General features: G+C 35.4%; 1 protein-coding gene across 1 annotated transcript in view; it reads right to left on the bottom strand.

Moving 5' to 3' along the window:
* Positions 1 to 21280, bottom strand: part of LOC123826934 (ephrin type-A receptor 6) — a 912013-nt gene that overhangs the window by 350669 nt on the left and 540064 nt on the right. The window contains exon 6 of the mRNA XM_045851150.1: positions 9459 to 9583. Coding sequence (XP_045707106.1) covers positions 9459 to 9583 — 125 coding nt within the window. The remainder of the gene's footprint in view (positions 1 to 9458; positions 9584 to 21280) is intronic.

Below are 21280 nucleotides of genomic sequence, written 5' to 3'. Positions count from 1 at the left end.
TTTTTGTTTCTCTGATTTTCACCAAACTAGATCGGAAATTTAGAGAAAGTTTGAATTTGTGTCCTTGCTACTCCCCACAGGAAATTTTCCAAAAGAATGAAACCATAATAGAAAAATACAAATGCCGCATACTCCCTGACTGCACTGGTTCTTGGTGGGCAGTGTTCCAAATATTTTACCCAGAGTAGTTCCTGGTATTACTTCTCACCACCTCCCACTGCTTAAAGGAAAGTTGTGGTCTTCTGATAATTTGATATTGTGGATTCTATAACCTCTACTCTAAGTCATATGTTACAATGTATTACTTCTTCCCTCCAAACAATAATTTTTAATAGAAAGTGAAAATTGATTTAATTAATCATTTAAAAATAGCCTTATATTTTCTCCTTTTTCAGAAATGCAAAATTTCATTATAGAGTACATAGATTTCCAGACTGTTGGAAATTAAATTACTCTTTCAACTTGAGGCTTTCATATATTTTTTGAAATTCATTTATATTTCATATTTTTATTAGAAATATCAGATCTATCATTCCTTGATTACTCTTACTTGATTGTTTTTTATCACTTTGCATAGTAAGGCAAGATGTAATGAAAATATTAAGTTTCTGCAATCATATAATTTCAAGACTGGAAAATAACTTAGTTTATTCACTGCTTCAAAAAACAGATAAAAACATGGAATTCAAGGAACTGATGAGGAAGCAATTTAAGAAAGGTATGACAAAGAGAGTGAAAGTAACTGATTATGACCTTAGGATATGAAATTGAATTACAATGTGAAATTTATAGCTGATTGAAATATAGCTGGCAAAAATGTAATTAGTGTGCAGCCTTACACAGCACCTCAGGGCTAGAATTTCACTCCTGGTGACTGCATGTCATCGAAAGAAACCCCGGCCATCTGAGCATGTGGAGAAGGTGTTGTTTTATTGTTCTTGGAAACCAGAATGTACACTTTGATACTCATTATGTTTATAATCTTAATTTTGTTCTATAAATTTAGGTATATTCTAAAGTTTTAAATGAAGCATATGTAGAGTGCTTGGTTCTACCAACTTATTTTTTTCCTTTTTTAGGTATAGCAAACTTTGACATACTAAATCCAGCTTCTGTGATTTTAACAAATCTATTTTTAAAAATCAAACAAAAGATAGTATAACTCCTATAAAATAGGACATGCACAGTATTTGCTCTGTGCTTGTAATTTTCATGCAGACCATATGCTTGATGCAATGAAGTAAGTATCTTCTAAATGTCTTTCTACTTGAATACATTCAGTCCACACAGGTCTGTTGTTGGTGCAGTACTGGCACTGGCCCCAGGCTTGCTACCAGAGAATCTCTGCTCCAGGCACCGTTGTAACCCAGCAGGTTGGGCTGCTGGTGCTAAGAAAACTGATAAGCTAGAGTCAGGTGCTCATGTAAAGAAAAGAAAGTGTTTTATTTTCAGGTGTCAGCCACCTGGAAGATTGGAGACTCATGTTGCAAAGCTCATCTCCTGGGATGATGAGGGACTTATGTCTCAAAGCCCATCTGCACATCTCAGTGCTGGCAGAGGTTTTTTATAAGGAGGGAGGGGGAACAGGACCAAGATCAGGGAGGGGTTGAAAAGTTCTCTACATGCAGACGAGTGCACTCCATTCCAATGAGGCAAGTGATGGTCCAGTGGGCATCCTCCTGGTTTACTCGTCTTGGCTTCATATCAATCAGGCTCCATGGTTGAAGGTCAGCAAATCTCCTGGAGCTGGGAAGCCTGAAGGTCGGTGTCTGTATCTTTTGAAGTTAGTTCCTAGGATCCTTATACAAACATGCTGTTTATCTATAAGCTACTTATTAGTCAGAGTCAGCACTTACAGAAACACTGTCAAAAGAACAGTGGGGTGGGTGACAATTCCCCACTGCTACACCACAAAGACTGCCTGGTGCACAAACCAGACAGGCTTCTACCTGGTGGTGTTTGCTGTGCAACACGGAAATTGCCTGTGAGATCTCCATACACAGTTTTTGTACCAGAAAATTCCTTTGCTGTCCATTTTCTATCAGGTAATTTTGTTTTAACTAATACCAAATGCTCATGTCCAATTTCTCTGTGTTGGACATTGTGACAAATAAGAATTATGAGAAGTAAAAAAACCTCAAAATTTTATTTAACAGCTCGGGAATTTGCTGATTCCATTAGCAGCACTCAATTGTATCTGAAACTGACTTGTTCTTTTATTTACTGAATTTTGATTCAGATTAATAATTTAAGTTCTAATATCATACAAGTGATGAAATATGTGTAAAGACAGTGTAATATTTAAGTTCATGAGTACATTTAGAGAGTTGTGGTTATGTTTCCTCTATTCACACTTGACAAAGTGAGACAATGAAGAAGCAGGGCTTTTAGAGACCTACAATTCAAAGACCAGTCCTTGGAGAAGCACTGGCATTCCCCGTGCTTGTTCCAAGTGTGAATCCCATCCCATTCCCCTCTTAACCCACACCCAATCAACTGAATCATAATCTGTATTTCAACAAGATCTTCATGTGATCCAGGTGGTCCCCATGCCCTTTTCTCAATCACACATTTCTTAGTTCCTCTATAATAAGCACATTTAGGTTTACATGGAGGTTTACATTTAGGCTACAAAATGTTCAAGTTAGATAGTAATAGGGGAAGGAAAATGCAAGGAATGAATGAAAGAGATATGTTTCTGTACCTAAATAGTAGATGGAAGTAAGAGTAGCATTCCTGGGAAATGAAGAAAAAATTCTTCACTGGGCAAAACCTAAGTGAAGTAAATAAGGTTGGCCTTCTGTATCTGTGGGTTCTGCATCTTCAGATTCAAACAACTGTAGATAAAAAATATTTGAAAAAAAGATTGTTGCTCACATGTACTATGTGTCTTTAGGCCATGAATGTTGTATCTGTACTAAAAGTCTACAGAATTTTTTCTTGTCATTATTCCCTAAGCAATATGTTATAACAACTATTTATAATGCATTTACATTGTATTAGGCATTATAAATAATGAAGAAGTAATTTAAAGTATAAGGGAGTTTGTATATAGGATATATACAAATACTACACCATTTTATATATGGGATTTCAGCATCCAAGGGTTTTGGTTCATATCTGAGGGGGTTCCTGAAACCAACCCCCCTAAGATAATGAGGGACCACTGAACAACAAAAGAAAATGAGGACTTTATATTGACCATTTTATAAGTAAAGATGTTTTTTCTTTCTTCAATTGATTGTTTCTATAATAACTGTGTCATATATTTTAAATAAAATAAACACGCAGGTTTATTGATTATATGTCTTTAGAAAAATGAGTGACATCATTGAATTATTATCTGGTGAAAACTATTAAAAAAGTAGAGTAACACAGGAATGAAGTTCGGAGAAAGAGACTTTCTGTGCAATGCTTGATATTGATAAGTATGTGCCTTTTATAAAGGACATCATGAATTCAACCTTCCTCACAAGAAACTACTTCAAATCATCCCTGAGTGATGAAAATATTTCCCATGATGACAAGTGTACCATGAATCTCTTCACCTTTTTGAACAACGAACTGTTCTCATGACATGAAATTTTTATATAATAGATACCTTATTCTATAATCAATGAACTAGGTGAAACAAGAACAGATTATATTAATTCAGTATTTTATATAGATAATTATTGACCATCTGGATATAAGAATGCTTTCTTTGTCATAAGTTTTCTTGAACAAAATCTAAAAATTGCTGACTGTGATGAGAATTAACAAGAGGACTTTAAGGAAAGGACTTTACCAGTCAGTGTCTTTAAACACTGGATATAAGAATAATGAAGTGTTATGAGGGATTCATGTTTCAAAATGAGCTACCAGTTGGTAATTAGTGGAGCGTACAACACCCTGGTGAGACAGGTATGTTTTACTGCTGACATTTTACAGATGCAAAGTGGGCATTAGAGAATAATGAAGTGTTTGGCCTCAGGGAATCTAAAAATCAGCATCAGCAGAAAGCACTGACTTTTCAAAGTCCAATTGCCATGTAAGTAGCAAGGCCAGTGTTAGCAAACACTTACTGGCTGTGTGTTTTGGCAAAGTTACTTAGTTTCCTTATTTTGTTCATCTATACAATGGAAGAGTAGTAGCATTTATTTCAAAGGGTTATTAGGATCGAATTAATCAATGCAAACTACTTTAAAAAGTACCTGATGTATAATTGGCCAACTACTGTCAATGAATTATTGGATATGAGTCTTTCAGAGCACTTGGGAACTTCAAAGTGGACAAAAGAAATTCTTGCCATCACAAGCTTACTTTCTAGTTATCAATAGAACATTCTCTCAGCTGATGGACAGCTCTGTAGTGCCCTTATGAACAGGTAGAAATAGGAAATCCTAGAGGTTTTCTTTCTTTCTTTCTTTCTTTCTTTCTTTCTTTCTTTCTTTCTTTCTTTCTTTCTTTCTTTCTTTCTTTCTTTCTTCTGGGGGTAACTTCACAGTGGCTGGTGACTTTTGTCAATTTCCTGTGAATGAGTTCTTAACAAAAAGAGGAACTTTACTAATTTCTCTTGAAAGCAAACAGCTGTGTTAGGCAATGATTGCAGTTGGGTGACAAAGGCAACAAAAAATGATCTCCATTCTTTAGGGCTCCTACAATAGTGGAGTAAGATGCATAAATAAATGACTCTAATTAAGGTTATTTTGAGAAATATAAATATAAAAAAAGGAACAAAGAAGCAAGAGGAGTGCCATGGGCAGGGGGGAAAAAAGGAGAGCAAAAATTCAGAATGTGGAAAAAAAGGGGTAAAGAGCTGGGGAGAGTAGAAATAAGGGAAGGCTATGTTTGATATTCAGTGGACTTTTTGATTTTTTAAAAAAATTTTATTTACTTATTTTTAGAGAGGGGAAGGGAGAGAGAAAGAGAGGGAGAGAAACATCATTGTGTGGTTGCCTCTTACACGCCCCCTGCTGGGAACCTGGAGCACAACTCAGGCATGTGACATGACTGGGAATCCTACTAGCAACCTTTTGATTCACAGACCCATGTGCAATCCACTGAGCCACACCAGCCAGAGCAAATTTTTGATATGTTGTAACTGTAATAGGGTTTACAACATTTTGAAGGTGGAGACTGAAGGGTTGAGAGCAGATGTCTTAGTTCTGTTAAAATACCTTTCTAGGCCCAAGGTGGAGACGTGCCTCCCATGTCATCAAACCAAACTTAGACAACTCTCATGTCCTGGTAAAAAATGCTCTGCCTGACCCAAACCACAGCTTATCCGGTCAGCCAATCCCTGAAAGCCAAGCCAGCTCTGGGCTCTATACTTTCTTGTTACTTCTCATCCCAAACAAGGTTTATTATGTGGCCCCAGCCAATGAAATGTTTTCGGTTTTTCTCTCCCTTGTTCTTTGGTGTTGATCCTATAAAAGCTTTCTTCTGCACATTTCGCAGTTTTCCAAAAGGAGACCATCTGTTTTGTGAATTGTTAAATAAAGTTTGTATCACCTAAATTGCTTTTAGTTTTTAAAATCATACCCTCATTACTAGTAGGCCCTGTTTTTGGAGAAAAACATAGTATGTAAATATAAAGTAGAAAATTTTTTGGCAACTTATATTTGGCTTTTTTTTATTAATTTAGGTCCATTCATACTCAAACTATATTTGAGTTTAAAAAATGACACACTTTTTGAGTATGAAAAGAGAAAAATATCTAAGAATTGGGAGCATATAATGAACTGACTGGAGAATATCTAATTAGTTATGATGAAAGCAATAGGTTTTTTTCTCTATATCCCTCAACATACATGTACATACACAGAATAACATGACAGCGGGGTCTTACCTTTTATATTTAACTCTGATGGGAAGAACACTGTTTCCTGTGATAAAGTATTTTTAAAATATGTGTGTTTAGGCATTTAATTTCAGTAGACATAAATGAAAAACACAGTTATTTGAGAGATTCGATAATTTACTTATCTACATGACAGTACAGACAGAAACATATTAGCATTTGGACACAGCTAGAACTATAAGAGTTTATCTTTCTGGGCCTTGATTTTATTGATGAGAAAACAGGACTAAAAAAGTTAAGATTTCACCAAACTCAAATTTTTGAACACCCAGACCAGTGCTTTTTTTATAATATTATGTATTCTCTGAGCAAAAGTCACTAGTAACAATAATATGCTTGACCTCAGATATTTATAGACAATTGACATTCTAAACACATTAACTTATTTTCTGATTTACAGAATAATGTTCTTAACACAATGAGAACTTAATAAAACAACATAAATTCCTCAGAGAATGGCATAAATATTGATTATTTGTGGACTGATTATGGGTTAGCACTACAGTGGAACTTTGAATAAAAGGAAATGGAAGGTTTATGTAATGTAAATTGAAGACTAAAGCACCAATATTAAAAACTGAGTAGAATGTGAATATCATAATGAGCTGAGAATTAAGACTCATATAGTTCCCTGAGCATTGAGGTACCTTAGCTGATAGTTGGTGGGCCAGCAGATCCTGTTGGATTACCTTTACTTAATCTTCCTTGTAAGTGCCACCTTCTTTAGAGACCTAAATTTGGGCTACAGAAGCCACTACAGAGGGCTGGGAGTGCCTATGATTTTTCTCCGCATATATTGTACATCTCCATTAAGGCCTGTCGCCAATGATTGATTGGAATCAGAGTATGTAAGCTCAGCTTCTCTGTTTCCGTAGTATGAACTCTGAGATGTAATTTAGATTGCAGAGCTCCCCTTAGTCACTCTGCGTTTGATTGGCATCTTCCTTCCCAGTCCTGCTGCCTCCATTCTCTTAGCAGTTCTCTTGGGAGTTATCTTAGTCACTTGTATGCAAATTGCTGTCTCAGGGTCTACTTTTAGGTAACTCCATCTAAGACAACTATCAAAGCTATTTAGGATCTATCCATTAAACCATCCATTCATACTTATCTATACTGCTACTTTCCTCTATCTTTCTTTGCTCACCTTCATTCTGCATCCTACTCCACCCCAATAAGCGGAGCATATCATGAAAGAGCATATCATGTACACCCTATTACTAAAGAAATTTTATAATTCCTTATACTCATATAATTGTATACAAATATACACATATGGAAGAATATCTGTGTTCCAAAAATGGGATCATTTGCATATACAGGGTGGGACAAAATCAGGTTTATAGTTGTTCTTATGGAAAAAGAATACAATAATTAATAAATAATAATACAAGAATAAACTCTGCTTTCCTTATTGAACAATATTTAGGTTCTTAATAAAGAAGGAAATTATTTATAACTAAGAGTGCTATTGTAATTTGCCCTACTTATAAGCTTTATAAAAATATTTTTTTGAAAGAAACTGTGTTATAAATGCTGATATCTAAAATGTATGGTTAGAATTTAAAGTCATAGTTGGGAAAAGTTTTAATGCTGTCAGTCATTTATGCTCTCTCTGAAAGGTTTATATTCTAACATCTTTGGTTACCTGTACATTATGTATTTATGTATAAAAGATAATAAGTTTTAGTTATTATTATAACTAAAAAGTTATTATCATAACTTGTACACAATTCCCATGCTATTGTGTTCTGATTTTATATTAGATTATATGCTAACATTTCCCTAATGCTCACTTAAATAATATTTAATACTGATTTAGTGTGCTTTTCATCTTCAAGTATGTTTATAATTAACTTTTACAATGTACTAGAAGGGTTGATATCTTCATTTCCATTTTCTAAGTACAAAGTCTGAGACAGAGGGAAATTAACTGACTTTTTCTTGGTCATAAACATAACAAGAGTCAAAACATGAATCAGAAATCTTTGACTTCCAATTCTATGTTTAATCCATTAGCATTAATCACTGCCATTCTCTTATAAAATAAACTTCTTTAAAATATAATTTATTCTATAATGAAAACATGAATGTTATGTCAATTACCATCTTTCAAATTTTACTTACTGATTTCTAAAATTTTGATCAGATGAATGTGGTTCCCTTTCTATAGACTCTGTATAATTTGTCCTTATTTGGAAATATTGCGAGTTATCTTCATACTCAAACATGATGTAGATATGACTATAAAATAAGAGTGATTTGCTGTGTAGGAAGTATAACCTTTATAAAACACAGAGAAATATTTTCATCCTTTGGAAGTTGCTTATATGTATGTGTGAATTGCTTTTTAAATAATCAGAATTTGTGAATAGATGAAGATCTATTAAATTAGAGAACAGAATACATGTGTATTGTTGTGACAACTACAGGTAGTAACATTTGAAAGGATAGAGCAACAAGACTTCTAAACACATGCTGGCCTGCCTAATGTGCAGAATCTATAATCCAATTTAAACTCAATAAATTCCTCCTGTCTTACACTATGAATTTATCCATGTTAATTAACAATAATGACAGTTTTCATTGACCATGTAATGCTGGAATTACTAGAATGTCAAAATGGATTCAGCCATTCTTCTGAGTTACTCCCTTTTTCATACTTATACTTGCTCAGAAGCAATAGAATAGAAAAATACTTGTTTCTTCTTTTGCTCCTATATTTCTTCAGAGAAGACCTTAATTTATTTATGATATTTCTTTGCTTCTGGTAAGTTATAGAAATTCAAGAAGTTCTTTCTTATTGTAGTATACCATTGAATATGATATATAATTTTTACATTTAATTTTTAAATTTAATGTTCCCTTTATGAATATTCTGGAATAGCATTAGCACAATGAGACTGTCAAATTTGAATATGTGGTTTGCTGTAATATCTGTAGCAGCACTATCATAAGGAATAATGAGGGGGAGCATAAAGAAAGAGTGTGAAAACTATAAAAGTAAGTATAAAATTCATGGAAATATAATTGAGAACATTTTTAAATGGCAAAAATGGAAATTAAGGTTAGCAGTTGATTTATTAACCAGATTTATCTTGCTAGCTTCTTATAAATAAAACTGCTGACACAAATGTAGAGAAAAATTTTAAATGATCAGCTTTTTCTATTTATTCACTTAGTCATCCTTGTAAGTTATAGTGGACTGTAACTTTGAATTCATTGGCAAAGAATATGACCACACAAACTCTTTTTAGGTTATAGTAATTCCATTCCACCATTTCTTCCCAAGTGAATTTAGAAACAATGTTATATCAACAAAACTCTAAATTGCAGAAGTTACTACTTCTTATTATACTATAAAACTCCTAGAGCTAGTCATGACAGAACTAAACATTTTATATCTGCTGTGTTAATCTGATGTAAAACAAGACAAATTAATTAAGAAATTATATGCACAATAGTAAATCAGAGAGTACTCAAAGACATAGTAGGTATGAGGTTAGGCCAAAGAATGGGTTTTAAGGTAAGATAACATAGAATAATAACATGCTCAGTATATACATATATTCATATGTATGTATATGTAACTTTTTAGGAAGCTCCAAATAAGACCTACTTTCTCGTAGTACTTGATCTCGTAGTCTAGTATGGCTCCACTGGAAAAAGCAGGTGCTTGCCATGATAGAGCAATGCTATTTTGGGATGCCCAGTCCTTCCTCACCATACCTATCAGGGAAGGTGCTGAAATAAAAGAAAAGAACTAAGAATTAATTGGCAGGAATAATATTCCATAATCCTTTAATATTTTGTCTTCCAAGAAATATAATTCTTGCTGAGAAGAACATCATGCATAGGTATAAGATTAACAAGGTAGCCTTAGCATCTAATCTATTCAATCTAAATAAAGTATTAAAATATATTTAAAAATACTAGTAGGGAACTTAGGAAATTTCCATGTAGTTCAAGAATAAGGGCTAGAACTCATCATCTTTGTTTTTTTTAGAGAGGGACATTTTTTCTTTAAACTGGCTTTGGTTTTGACATGAAGTACAATACACTTGGCTTCTATATTTTACCAAATCTAAATCTTCTATAGCAAAATCCTCTGCAATTTTATACATGGTCACTTATATACTTTTCTTTCTCTTCAAGACTTAAAACTTTATAAAGTCTTAGTACTTTATAAAAGTTTATGTCACAAACATATTAACTATAGCAAATTATTTCTTATAATGTATTTTTTCTTTTGCATGGTTTCAGTTGCATTTGAATAAAATTGAAATGTTTGACTTCTGAAGTTTATTTTTGGAATCATGTCATTTTCCCCTATATAAAATTGTCTTAACAATCTAATTTTAGCCTAAAGCAATCTTGTGTTAAACTTCCCAAATTTACATAAAATGTATATATTGTAAATTCATTTCTATAACAAAATATTTTTCACTTTAAGTTTTTAAATTTATAAAACAGTAGTTTTTTACATAAGTGTTAAGACTCATAAAAAGAGAGATCAGCAAGATGGTGGAGGAGTGAATGGAAGCCACACTAACCTCCTCCCAGGAACAATCTGGGATCAAAACTAAATTGTGAAGAAATCACACAGAGGAAATAACTGAACAATACTGAGAGAGAAGCCTTATAACCTCGAACAGACAGAAGAATCATCTTTAGCACAACCTAACTAGTAAGTGTATAGTGGAGACTCTAGAGGGCTGGCTGTGCACCCACAGGCACGAGTGCTGGAGGAATAATTAAGCAAATGATTGGGTCCCCCTGAGAAGTGTGGGGTCTAAACCTTAACTGGGATCCACAACCCAAAGTATCAGAGCTCCCAAAAATACACAGATAACAACTTCTGGTGAAAAGTGACAGGGTTGCTCTCTGCCACAGAAGGATGGCTAGAGATATGAAGAACTGTTTTAAGGGGCCAACACATAAATTTTCATTTGCTGCCACTTACCCTGGGCTCCAGCAAAGGTGGGGACAGAGTGGATTAGAGACACCAGAGGAGAGACTGAGGATGGAAGCTCTGGGGAGAGAACTGAAAGAGCAGCTCCAGGATCCTGGGTCTGAGTCATCCCACATATGCAGCAGCCATCCTGTTCAGGTGGACCTCTCCTCTCTGAGCAGCAATAGCCTGAGGGGAAACAATAGCTCCAATCCCAGGAGGGATTCTGCCCTGCCCTATGGGGCTAAAGCCTGACAGCTGAGTTCAGAGTGATTAGATAAACAACTGAAAAAGACAGCCACAGACTGTACATCCCTGGGTCAATATCTGACATCACCAGAAGCAGATCCAGAAAGAAAAAACAGTGGTAAATATTAGAGGCTACTGAGTTGAAATCAACTATGGTCTTCTCCAAGATTAGCGATATTTTCTTTCCTGCAAAGGTTTTTAACATTCATTTCTTATCCAACAAGTTTGTGCATATTAAGTCACTAAATTTTATACTATAGTTTACTTCTCTGCTTTCTTATCATAAGCTTAAATGCTTTATACCCTTATGAATACTGGTTCCTTTGCTATTGATACTGCCAATGCAGAGGGGAGTTATTTTTGCAGTTGTGAATTTGTTTCCTGGGCTTTGTGTTTTTGTTCTGGCAGTGCCTTTACAACAGCATACAAGACATGGTGGGTTGAGTGACCCTCAGTCAACAAGCTGGAGGGAAAGACCCACCAAATAAAGACTCAACAACAATAAAAAACCAGTTACATCCAGAGAACCAACATAAATGGCATAAAGGGCATCCCAAGAGCATGAAGTTCAGGAGATCAAAGAGACTACCACTGAATCTCACAGGTCTCTTACCATAGAAGTTCACACCACAAAATTAGGAAGAAAAAATAGATCAATTTAAGAAGCAGAAGCAAACAAGAAGAGTCTCACAAATAATGGGAAGATAAATAAATAATCCCCAATAGAAAGAAATGGAGGAATCCTCAGAAAAATGCTAAATGAAATAGAGGCAAGTCAACTATCAGATACTGAATTCAAAACAATGGTTATAAGGATGCTCAATGAGCTCAGTGTGAATTACCAAAAACTACAGGGAAACTATGAGGACTTACTACAAACTATATCAACATGAAAAAGGATATAGAAAGTATCAACAAGAGCTAAGAAGAAGTGAAGGACACAATTTCTAAATCGAAGAACTCAATAGAAGGAATCAAAAGCAGGCTCTATGAAGCAGAGGATCAAATCAGTGAGCTAGAGGACAAGGTAGAAAGAAATTCCCAGAAAGAGCAAGAAAAGGAAAAAATGCTCAGAAAGAACAAAGAGGGATTAAGGGAGCTGCAGGAAAACATGAAACATAATAATATTCATATAACAGGGATACCAGAAGGAGGAGAAGAGGGGCAATGGATAGAAAACCTGTTTGAAAAAGTAATGATGGAAAACTTCCCTAATTTGATGAGAGAAAAAGCCACTCAAATCCAGGAAGCACAGAGGGTTCCAAACAAAAGGGACCCAAGGAGTTCTACTTCAAGACACATCATAATTAAAACAGCAAAATTCAAGGACAGAGAGAATCTTAAGGGCAGCAAGACAGAAATAAGAAGTAACATAAAAGGGAGCCCCGATAAGGCTAGCAGCTGACTTCTCAATGGAAATGCTTCAAGCCAGAAGGGAATGCCAAGGGAAATATTCCAAGTAATGAAAACCAAAGGCCTGTAACTGAGACTACTCTATCCAGCAAGAGTCTCACTTAAAATGGAAGGCAATATAATGAGTTTCCCAGACAAAAGGATAGAAAAAGAAGGCTAAAACAATACACCTCCACCAAACCAGCACTGCAAGATATGCAAAAGGGACTGCTTTAAGGAGATGAAGAAAAAGAGTCAGACAGAGAGGAACACAAGTACAAAGGTGATAAATGAATAAGTACCTATTGGTAATAACCTTAAATGTAAATGGATGAAATACTCCAACTAAAAAGCATTGGGTAGCTAAATGGATACAAAAATAGAACCCATACGTACACTGCCTACAAGAGACCCACCTCAGAACAAAAGACTTGCACAAACTGAAAGTGAAAGGTTTGAAAAAAATATTCCAAGCAAGCGGACAGGAAAAAAAGCCAGGGTAGCAATACTTATGTCAGACAAAATAGACTTCAAACCAAAGGCCATAAAAAGAGACAGAGAAGGACACTTCATAATCCTACAGGGAAGAATCTATCAAGAAAACATAAACATTATAAACATATATGCACCTAACATAGGAGCAACCAAAATATAAGGAAAATCTTGGAGGACTTCAATAAAGATAAACAGCAACACACTTATACTAGGGGATTTTAGCACCCCACTGTCAAAAAAGGATAGATCTTCCAAATAAACAATCAACAAGGATATTGTGGCATTGAACAATGTCTTAGATCAAATGGATTTAAATGACATATATAGAACCTTTCATCCCAAAGAAGCAAAATACATATTCTTTTCAAATGCACATGGAACATTTCCAAAGATATATCACATGATAGGACACAAAATAAGCCTCAACAAATTCAGGAAAATTAAGTGGACTTCTGGCCAAGATGGAGGCATAGGTAGACACACATTGCCTCTTCACACAAACAAAAGAAGGACAACAACCAATTTAAAAACAAAAAATAACAGAACTGCCAGAAAATTGAACTGTATAGCAGTTCAACAACCAAGGAGTTAAAGAAGAAATATTCATTCAGATAGGTAGGAAGGACAGAGATGGGCAGCCAGGGTAGAATGGACACATGGCAAGGCTATGGTTGGAGGACCGGGCAGTCAAGGCAGAAGCTGGTGGAGTGAGTGGTCCCACATTTGCATACAGATAACTGGGAAGAACAAGTGGGCAGTGAGACAGACCACACAACCCAGGGTTTCAGTGCAGGGAAATAAAACCTCAAAACCTCTGGCAGTAAAAACCCATGGGGGTTGCAGTAATGAGAGAAGCTCCCAGCCTCATAGAAGAGTTCCTTGGAGAGACCCACAGGTTCTTAGAACATACAGAAACCCACTCACCTGGGATCAGAAACACAAGGACCCAATTTGCTTGTGGGTAGTGGGGGAAGTGACTGAAAGCTAGCTGAGAGGCAAGCAAGTGGCATTGTTCCCTCTTGGACCCCTTCCCCACATACATTGTCACAACACAGTAACCTGGATCACCACACTCTGGTGAATACCCATGTCTCTACCTGTTACTACATAACAGGCATGCCAAGACAAAAAATATGACTCTAATGGAAGAACAGATCAAAGCTTCAAAAATAGAACTAAATGATGAAGAGATATCCAACCTATCAGATGCAGAGTTCAAAACACTGGTAATTAGGATGCTCACAGAAATGGTTGAGTATGGTCACAAAATGGAGGAAAAAGGGAAGGCTATGAAAAGTGAAATAAAGGAAAATACACAGGGAACCAACAGTGACAGGAAGGAAACTGAGAATCAAATCAACAGTTTGGACCAGAAGGAGGAAATAAACATTTGACCAGAACAGAGAAGAAGAAACAAATGAAGAAGAAGAAGAAGAAGAAGAAGAAGAAGAAGAAGAAGAAGAAGAAGAAGAAAAAGAAGAAGAAAGAAGAAGAAGGAGAAGGAGAAGGAGAAGGAGAAGGAGAAGGAGAAGGAGAAGAAGAAGAAGAAGAAGAAGAAGAAGAAGAAGAAGAAGAAGAAGAAGAAGAAGAAGAAGAAAGACTTAGGAACCTTTGGGGCAACTTTAAATGTTCCAATGTTGGGAACTGCCCTTGCCTGGTTTCAGAAGCTGTAATCCGTCCCCCCCCCACCCCCCGCAACCCCCATTGCTAAGGCTGGGTAAAGGACCTCAGGACCATAAGCCACTAAGGAGACAAATCTTATCTTCCTTGTAGGGATGCTACCTCTTCCCCTTTTCTCTTCACTCTGCTTGGCCCCAGGTGGATGAATGTTTAGCCAATGACGGGTAAGATTCCTCAAAAGAGGGGCGACCTAAGACAGGCACGGTTGCAAAGGGGCCCTCAGGGAAGGACTTGAGGGGCTATAGAAAAAGGGGGTGATGGACCCTCATCCTTCAGATTTGACATAGCCTGAGTCCTCATTCGGTCTGCAAGAAGTCTCCTAATTTCTTGGCTGCCTTACTTCCCTTGCCTGGTTTAAGCCTGAAACAATGTGGAGGTGGGTGTAGCCCTGTGCTAGAAAGGGTGGGTTCCCTAGGATAATCAAGCCTAAGAAAGAATGCATACAATCTTATGAAACCTACTTTGCTAATACCCTCAATTTAAATGATAAGGGTCCAAGCAGTAAGTGAGTTTGTTTCCCAAAGTTTTATGGCCCCTTAGCTATCTGACCCTGACTTAGAATAAGCCCTCAGAGTTCTTTGTGTGTTATCTGTTGTTTAGTCATTTCTGCCTGAAAATGATTGATAAGCTTTACCTATACATCCTGTATTCCTGCGCAAATTGAACCCAATAAAAGTTTGTCAAGGCAATGTCGAGGTGCTCTCCTCTTGAGAGAGTGGCTGCACCATCCCTTTTCCTCCACAGGACTCGGTAGTCTGTGTGAATTTGTCTTGTATCTCATCCACAATGCTGTGGACCCCAGGAGCTGGCATCTGCGTCATTCCAACATCCAATTCATAAGGGTGCCAAAAGGAGAAGAAGAAGAGCAAGAAATTGAAAATTTATTTGAAAAAATAATGAAGGAGAACTTCTCTTAATGTGGCAAAGGAAATAGACTTTCTGGAAGCCCAGGAAGGTCAGAAAGTTTCAAAAAAGTTGGACCCAAGGAAACACACACTAAGGTACATCATAATTACATTGTTCAAGATTAAAGATGAGGAGAGAATCTTAAAAGCAGCAAGAGAAAAGGAGACAGTTACCTACAAAGGAGTTTTCATAAGACTATCAGCTGATTTATCAAAAGAAACCTTATAGGCAAGAAGACACTGGAAAGAAATATTCAACATCATGAAAGGCAAGTACCTACATCCAAGATCACTCTGTCTAGCAAAGCTATCATTTAGAATGGAAGGGCATATAAAGTGCTTCTCAGATAAGGTCAAGTTAAAGGAGTTCATCATCACCAAGCCCTTATTATATGATATGTTAAAGAGACTTAAAAAGAAAGTGAAGATGATCAAAACGATGAACAGTAAAATGATGACAAAGTCACAATTATCAACAACTGAACCTAAAAAAACTAAAACTAAAACAAACTAAGCAAACAACTAGAATAAGAATAGAACCACAGAAATGGAGATCACATGGAGGGTTATCAGTGGGGATGGGGAAGAGGGAGAATTGGGGAAAAGGTACAGGGAATAAAAAGCATAAATAGTAGGTACCAAATAGACAGGGAGAGGTTAAGAAAGGCATAAGAAATAGAGAAGCCAAATAACTTATATGTATGACCCATGTATGCATATGAACTAAGGGTAGGGATGCAGTAGGAGGGTGGTGTTAGGCAGAGGGGAATAAAGGAGGAGGAAAATGGAATAACTGTAATAGCATAATCAATAAAATATATTGAAATAACAAATTCAAGAATATTGAAATCATATCAAACATTTTTTCAGACCAGAAGGACCTGAAACTAGAAACCAACCTCAAGGAAAAAACTCAAAAACACTCAAAATTTATAGAGATTGAATACCATTCTATTAAATAATGAATGGGTTAAGTGAGATCAAGGAAGAAATAAAAAAGTTTCTGGAAACAAATGAAAATGAACACACAACAGTCCAAAACTTATGTGACAGAGTGAAGACAGTCCTGAGAGGGAATTTCATAGTGATACAGACCTATTTTAAAAAGACAGAAACAATTCAAATAAACCACCTAACCCTACACCTACAAGAACTGGAGGAACAATGACAAACAAAGCCCAGAGTAGAAGGAAGACAATAACTAAGATCAGAGCAGAATTAAACAATATAGGGGCTAAAAGAACAATTCAAAGAATCAATAATTCCAGGAGCTGGTTGTTCAAAGAGATAAACAAAATTGACAAGCCTTTTTAAGCAAATTCTTCAAGAAAAAAAAAAGAGAGGCACCAAATAAACAAAATCGTAAATAAAAGAGAATTTATAACTGATAACACAAGAATACAAAAGATGATAAAAAATTACTACAAAGAACTATATGCCAAAAAATGGACAACCTTGGTCAAATGGACAAATTTTTAGAAAAATATAATATTCCAAAACTGATTCAAGAAGAAGCAGAACACCTGAACAGACTGATAACAGCTGGTGAGATTGAAGCAATAATCAATAAACTCCTAGGACACAAAAGCCCTGGACTGGATGATTTCACAGGAGAATTTTATAAAACATTTAAGGAAGAGCTAAGCCCCATCCTTCACAGACCATTCCAAAAAATCCAAGAAGAGGGCAGACTCAAGAACTCTTTTTATGAAGCTAGCATCATTCTAATCCCAAAATGAGATAAAGACATGACAAAGAAAGAAAACTACAAACTAATATCGCTGATGAACATAGATGCTAAAATCATCAACAAAATATTGGCAAATGGCATACAGTAATTAAGAAGATCATACACAATGATCAAGTGGGATTCATCTCAGGAATGCAAGGATGGTACAATACTTGCAAATCCATATGCAATACATCTCATAAACAAAAGGAATGACAAAAATCACATGATCATATCAATAGATGCAGAGAAACATTTGATAAGGTACAGTGCCTATTTATGATAAACAGTCTGTAAAGTGGGAGTAAGGGGAGCACACCTCAACATCATAAAGACCATATCCGAGAAACTCACAGCCAACATCATATTTAACCGGCAAAAACTAAAAGCTTTCCCACTAAAATCATTAACTAGACAAGAGTTCGCTTTTACCACTTCTAATCCTCTAGTATTAGAAGTCCTAGCCACAGTGATCACATGAGAAAAAGAAATATAAGGCATCCAAATTAGAAAGGAGGAAGCAAAACTGTCATTCTTTGCAGATGACATGATAATGTACATAGAATATCCTATAGAATTCACCAAAGAACTACTCGATTTAATAAGTGAATTTGGCAAAACAGCAGGATACAAAGTCAATATTCAGAAATAGAAGGCATTTTTGTACATCAACAAAATACTGGAAACAGAAATCAAGAAAAAAAATCCCACTTTCAATAGCAACAAGAAAAATAAAGTACCAAGGAATAAATATAACCAAAGAGGAAAGAAACCTGTACTCACAAAACTACAGAACATTGAAGAAAGAATTTAAGGAAGACACAAACAAATTGAACCATATACTATGTTCATGGCTTGGAAGAATTAACATCATCAAATTGTTCATCCCACCCAAAGCAACTTACAGATTCAATGCAATCCTATTAAAATACCAATGACATATTTCACAGATGTAGCACAAACATTTCTAAAATTTATATGGAACCATTAATGATCCTCAATAGCCACAGCAATTTTGAGAAAGAAGAACAAAATGGGAAGGATCACAATACCTGACATCAAACTATATTACAAGGCCACAGTAATCAAAACAGTCCGGTACTGACTGGCATAAGAACAGACACATAGATCAATGGAACAGAGTAGAGAGCCCAAATATAAACCCAAGTTTCTATGGCCAATTAGTATTCAACAAAGGGGGAAGAAGCATAAAATGGAGTAAAAGTAGCCTCTTCAACAAATGGTTTTAGGAGATCTGGACAGCTACATGTAAAAATATGAAACTTGACCACTAAGTTATACACAATACACAAAAATAAACTCAAGATGGATAAAAGACTTAAATATAAGTCACAACACCATAAAAGTCCTAGAGGGGAACATAGGCAGGAAAATCTCAGATATTCCACATAGCAACATTTTCACTGATATGTCCCATAGGGCAAGGAATATAAAGGAAAGAATAAACAAATGGGACTACATCATAATAAAAAGCTTCTGCATGTCCAAGAAAAACATCAGCAACGTGAAAAGGGAGCCAAAGTTGTGGGAAAATATATGTGCAAATGATACTTTGGACAAGGGCTTGACCTCCAAACTATATAAAGAACTCACATGACTCCATTCCAGTAATACAAACAACCCAATTAAAAAAATGGACAAAGGACCTGAACAGACACTTCTCCAAGCAGGACATACAGAAGGCCCAGAGATAAATGAAAAGATGCTCAGCATCACTAGCTATCAGAGAGATATCAGTTAAAACCACAATGAGATACCACTTCACAGTGGTAAGAATGGCCATCATAACCAGATCAACAAACAAACAACTGGTGAGGTTATGGAGAAAAAGGAACCCTCGTACATTGTTGCTGGGAATGCAGAGTGGTGTACCACTGTGGAAAACAGTATGGAATTTCCTTGGAAAACTAAAAATGGAACTGCCTTTTGACCTGGCAATTCCATTGCTGGGACTATAGCATAAGAATGCTGAAACACCAATTCAAAAGAACCTCTGCACCCCAATGTTCATAGCAGCACAATTTACAATAGCCAAGCACTGGAAGCAACCTAAGTGCCAATCAGTAAATGAATGGATAAAAAAACTGTGGTACATTTACACAATGGAATGCTCCACAGCAGACAGAATGAAGAAACTCCTACCCTTTGTGACAGCATGGATGGAACTGGAGAGCATTATGCTAAGTGATATATGCCAGGTGTTGAAAGATGAATACCATATGATCTCACCAATAAGTGGAACCTAAGGAACAAAACAAACAAGCAAGCAAAACATAACCAGAAGCATTGAAATAAAGAACAAACTCAGTAACCAGAGGTGAGGGGTGAGAGGGATAACAGGAGAAAAGGGGGAAGGGTCATCAAGGAACATGTGTAAAGGACACATGAACAAAGCCAAAGGGTGTAGGATATAGGGTGGGAGGTGGGAGGGTGGGATGGTGGATAGTAATGGGGAGAAAATGGAAACAACTGTACTGGAACAAAAATAAGAAAAAAGAAAAACACAACTTGAAATATAACTAATTTTAGTTTAATAAAACACAACTATTTTTACACTCACATCAAAAGACACAAATAATTAAAACTGTTATTTGTTCTTAAAATTCAGTCAACATCAAAATTAATTAAATGTTGAGAAACAATTATTCCCAAAGAAATCTATTAGCATTAGTAAGAGTAAACAAAACAAATAAAATTTAATATTAAATTTTTTAAGTGGTATAAAAAAGTCAGATATTGTTCAAATAGCAAAAAACAAGTAAACATGCCTAGACAACTTTAAAAAACTCATGAAAAGAGTAATACAAATTAAATACACTGAGATACCATTCCTTATCTATCAGACTGGCAGAAAATCCAAAAATTTGATGCAAGGATTTCTGTTGAAAAGGCTGTGATGTTAAAGGACTTTAATACATTGTTGGTGGAATTCAAAATGCTAGAGCTCTTACAAAGAGAAATTCAACAATTTAAGGCAAATTGTATGTTCCTTTGTATTTTGGCTTTTTTGGAGCTTATCCTGAATATGCATTGCACAAATATGAAGAGACATATTTATAATAATACTCACTGAAAATTGTTCATAATGACTAGAAACAATTTATATGTCCATCAGTACAAGACTGGTTGAAAAAAATATGATACATTCACCAGAGAATTATGATGTTTTGAAAAGAAATTGTGACTATAAATACTACAATGGCACTATTTCAGGATATATTTTTAAGTGAAAAAGCTAAGGTGGAGAAAAATGTATAAAATATAAGGAGAAAGCTATGAATAAGAAATAATAACAATGGTTACTCTTAGGGCATGAGAGGAAATAAGATGGACACCACAGGGTTAAAAGCCAAACATTTCAGAATATACCTTCCTTTGAAGATTTATTTTGAAATCCTGTAAATATTTTAAAATCTGAGAAAACAAATTAACACTTAAAAATGAATTTCAAAAAACTAGAAGAAAAATAAAAGAAAGCTGTGTACTGAGTTGGAGGTATAGACCCACGAGGAACTAATTAATTACTTTTAAACACAGTAACTCAACATACATCTCAATGGCATAAATTTTAAAGATAAAAAAACTGCAAAAATTATTAAATTGTTTTTAGGAAGGATATTGTTAGTGGTAGTATTGGTATTATAATTCTGAAACTGTGTGGGTATATTAAGGGATAAAGTAAATGAGTAATTAGGTCGGTGTTATTGAGAACTAGGAATTTTCTTTCCCCTTAGGGAGAAAGGAAATACAGATGTCTATTTAATAAAATATGTAAAAACCCTACAACAGTAGACTCAAATTAGAAATATCCCTTATGAACTCATGATATCTTTCTAATTTATTTTCAAAAATCCACTCAAGTGTACCAATCACTGGTAAGAATAGGATTTGAAAAAATAGATTCTCTATGATTATGATAAATATAATTTAAATTCCCTTCCTCCCACCCTCCCTTCCTCCCTCCCTCCCTTTCTCTCTCCCTTTCTCTCTCCCTTTCTCTCTTTCTTTCTTTCTCTTTT

This window comes from Phyllostomus hastatus, unplaced genomic scaffold, assembly GCF_019186645.2.
Source record: "Phyllostomus hastatus isolate PE091 unplaced genomic scaffold, TTU_PhHast_1.1 phas_contig_86, whole genome shotgun sequence".
NCBI classification, from domain to species: Eukaryota; Metazoa; Chordata; class Mammalia; order Chiroptera; family Phyllostomidae; genus Phyllostomus; species Phyllostomus hastatus.
Note: the sequence above shows the minus strand (reverse complement) of the source record. Positions and strands in the feature narration are given on the sequence as shown.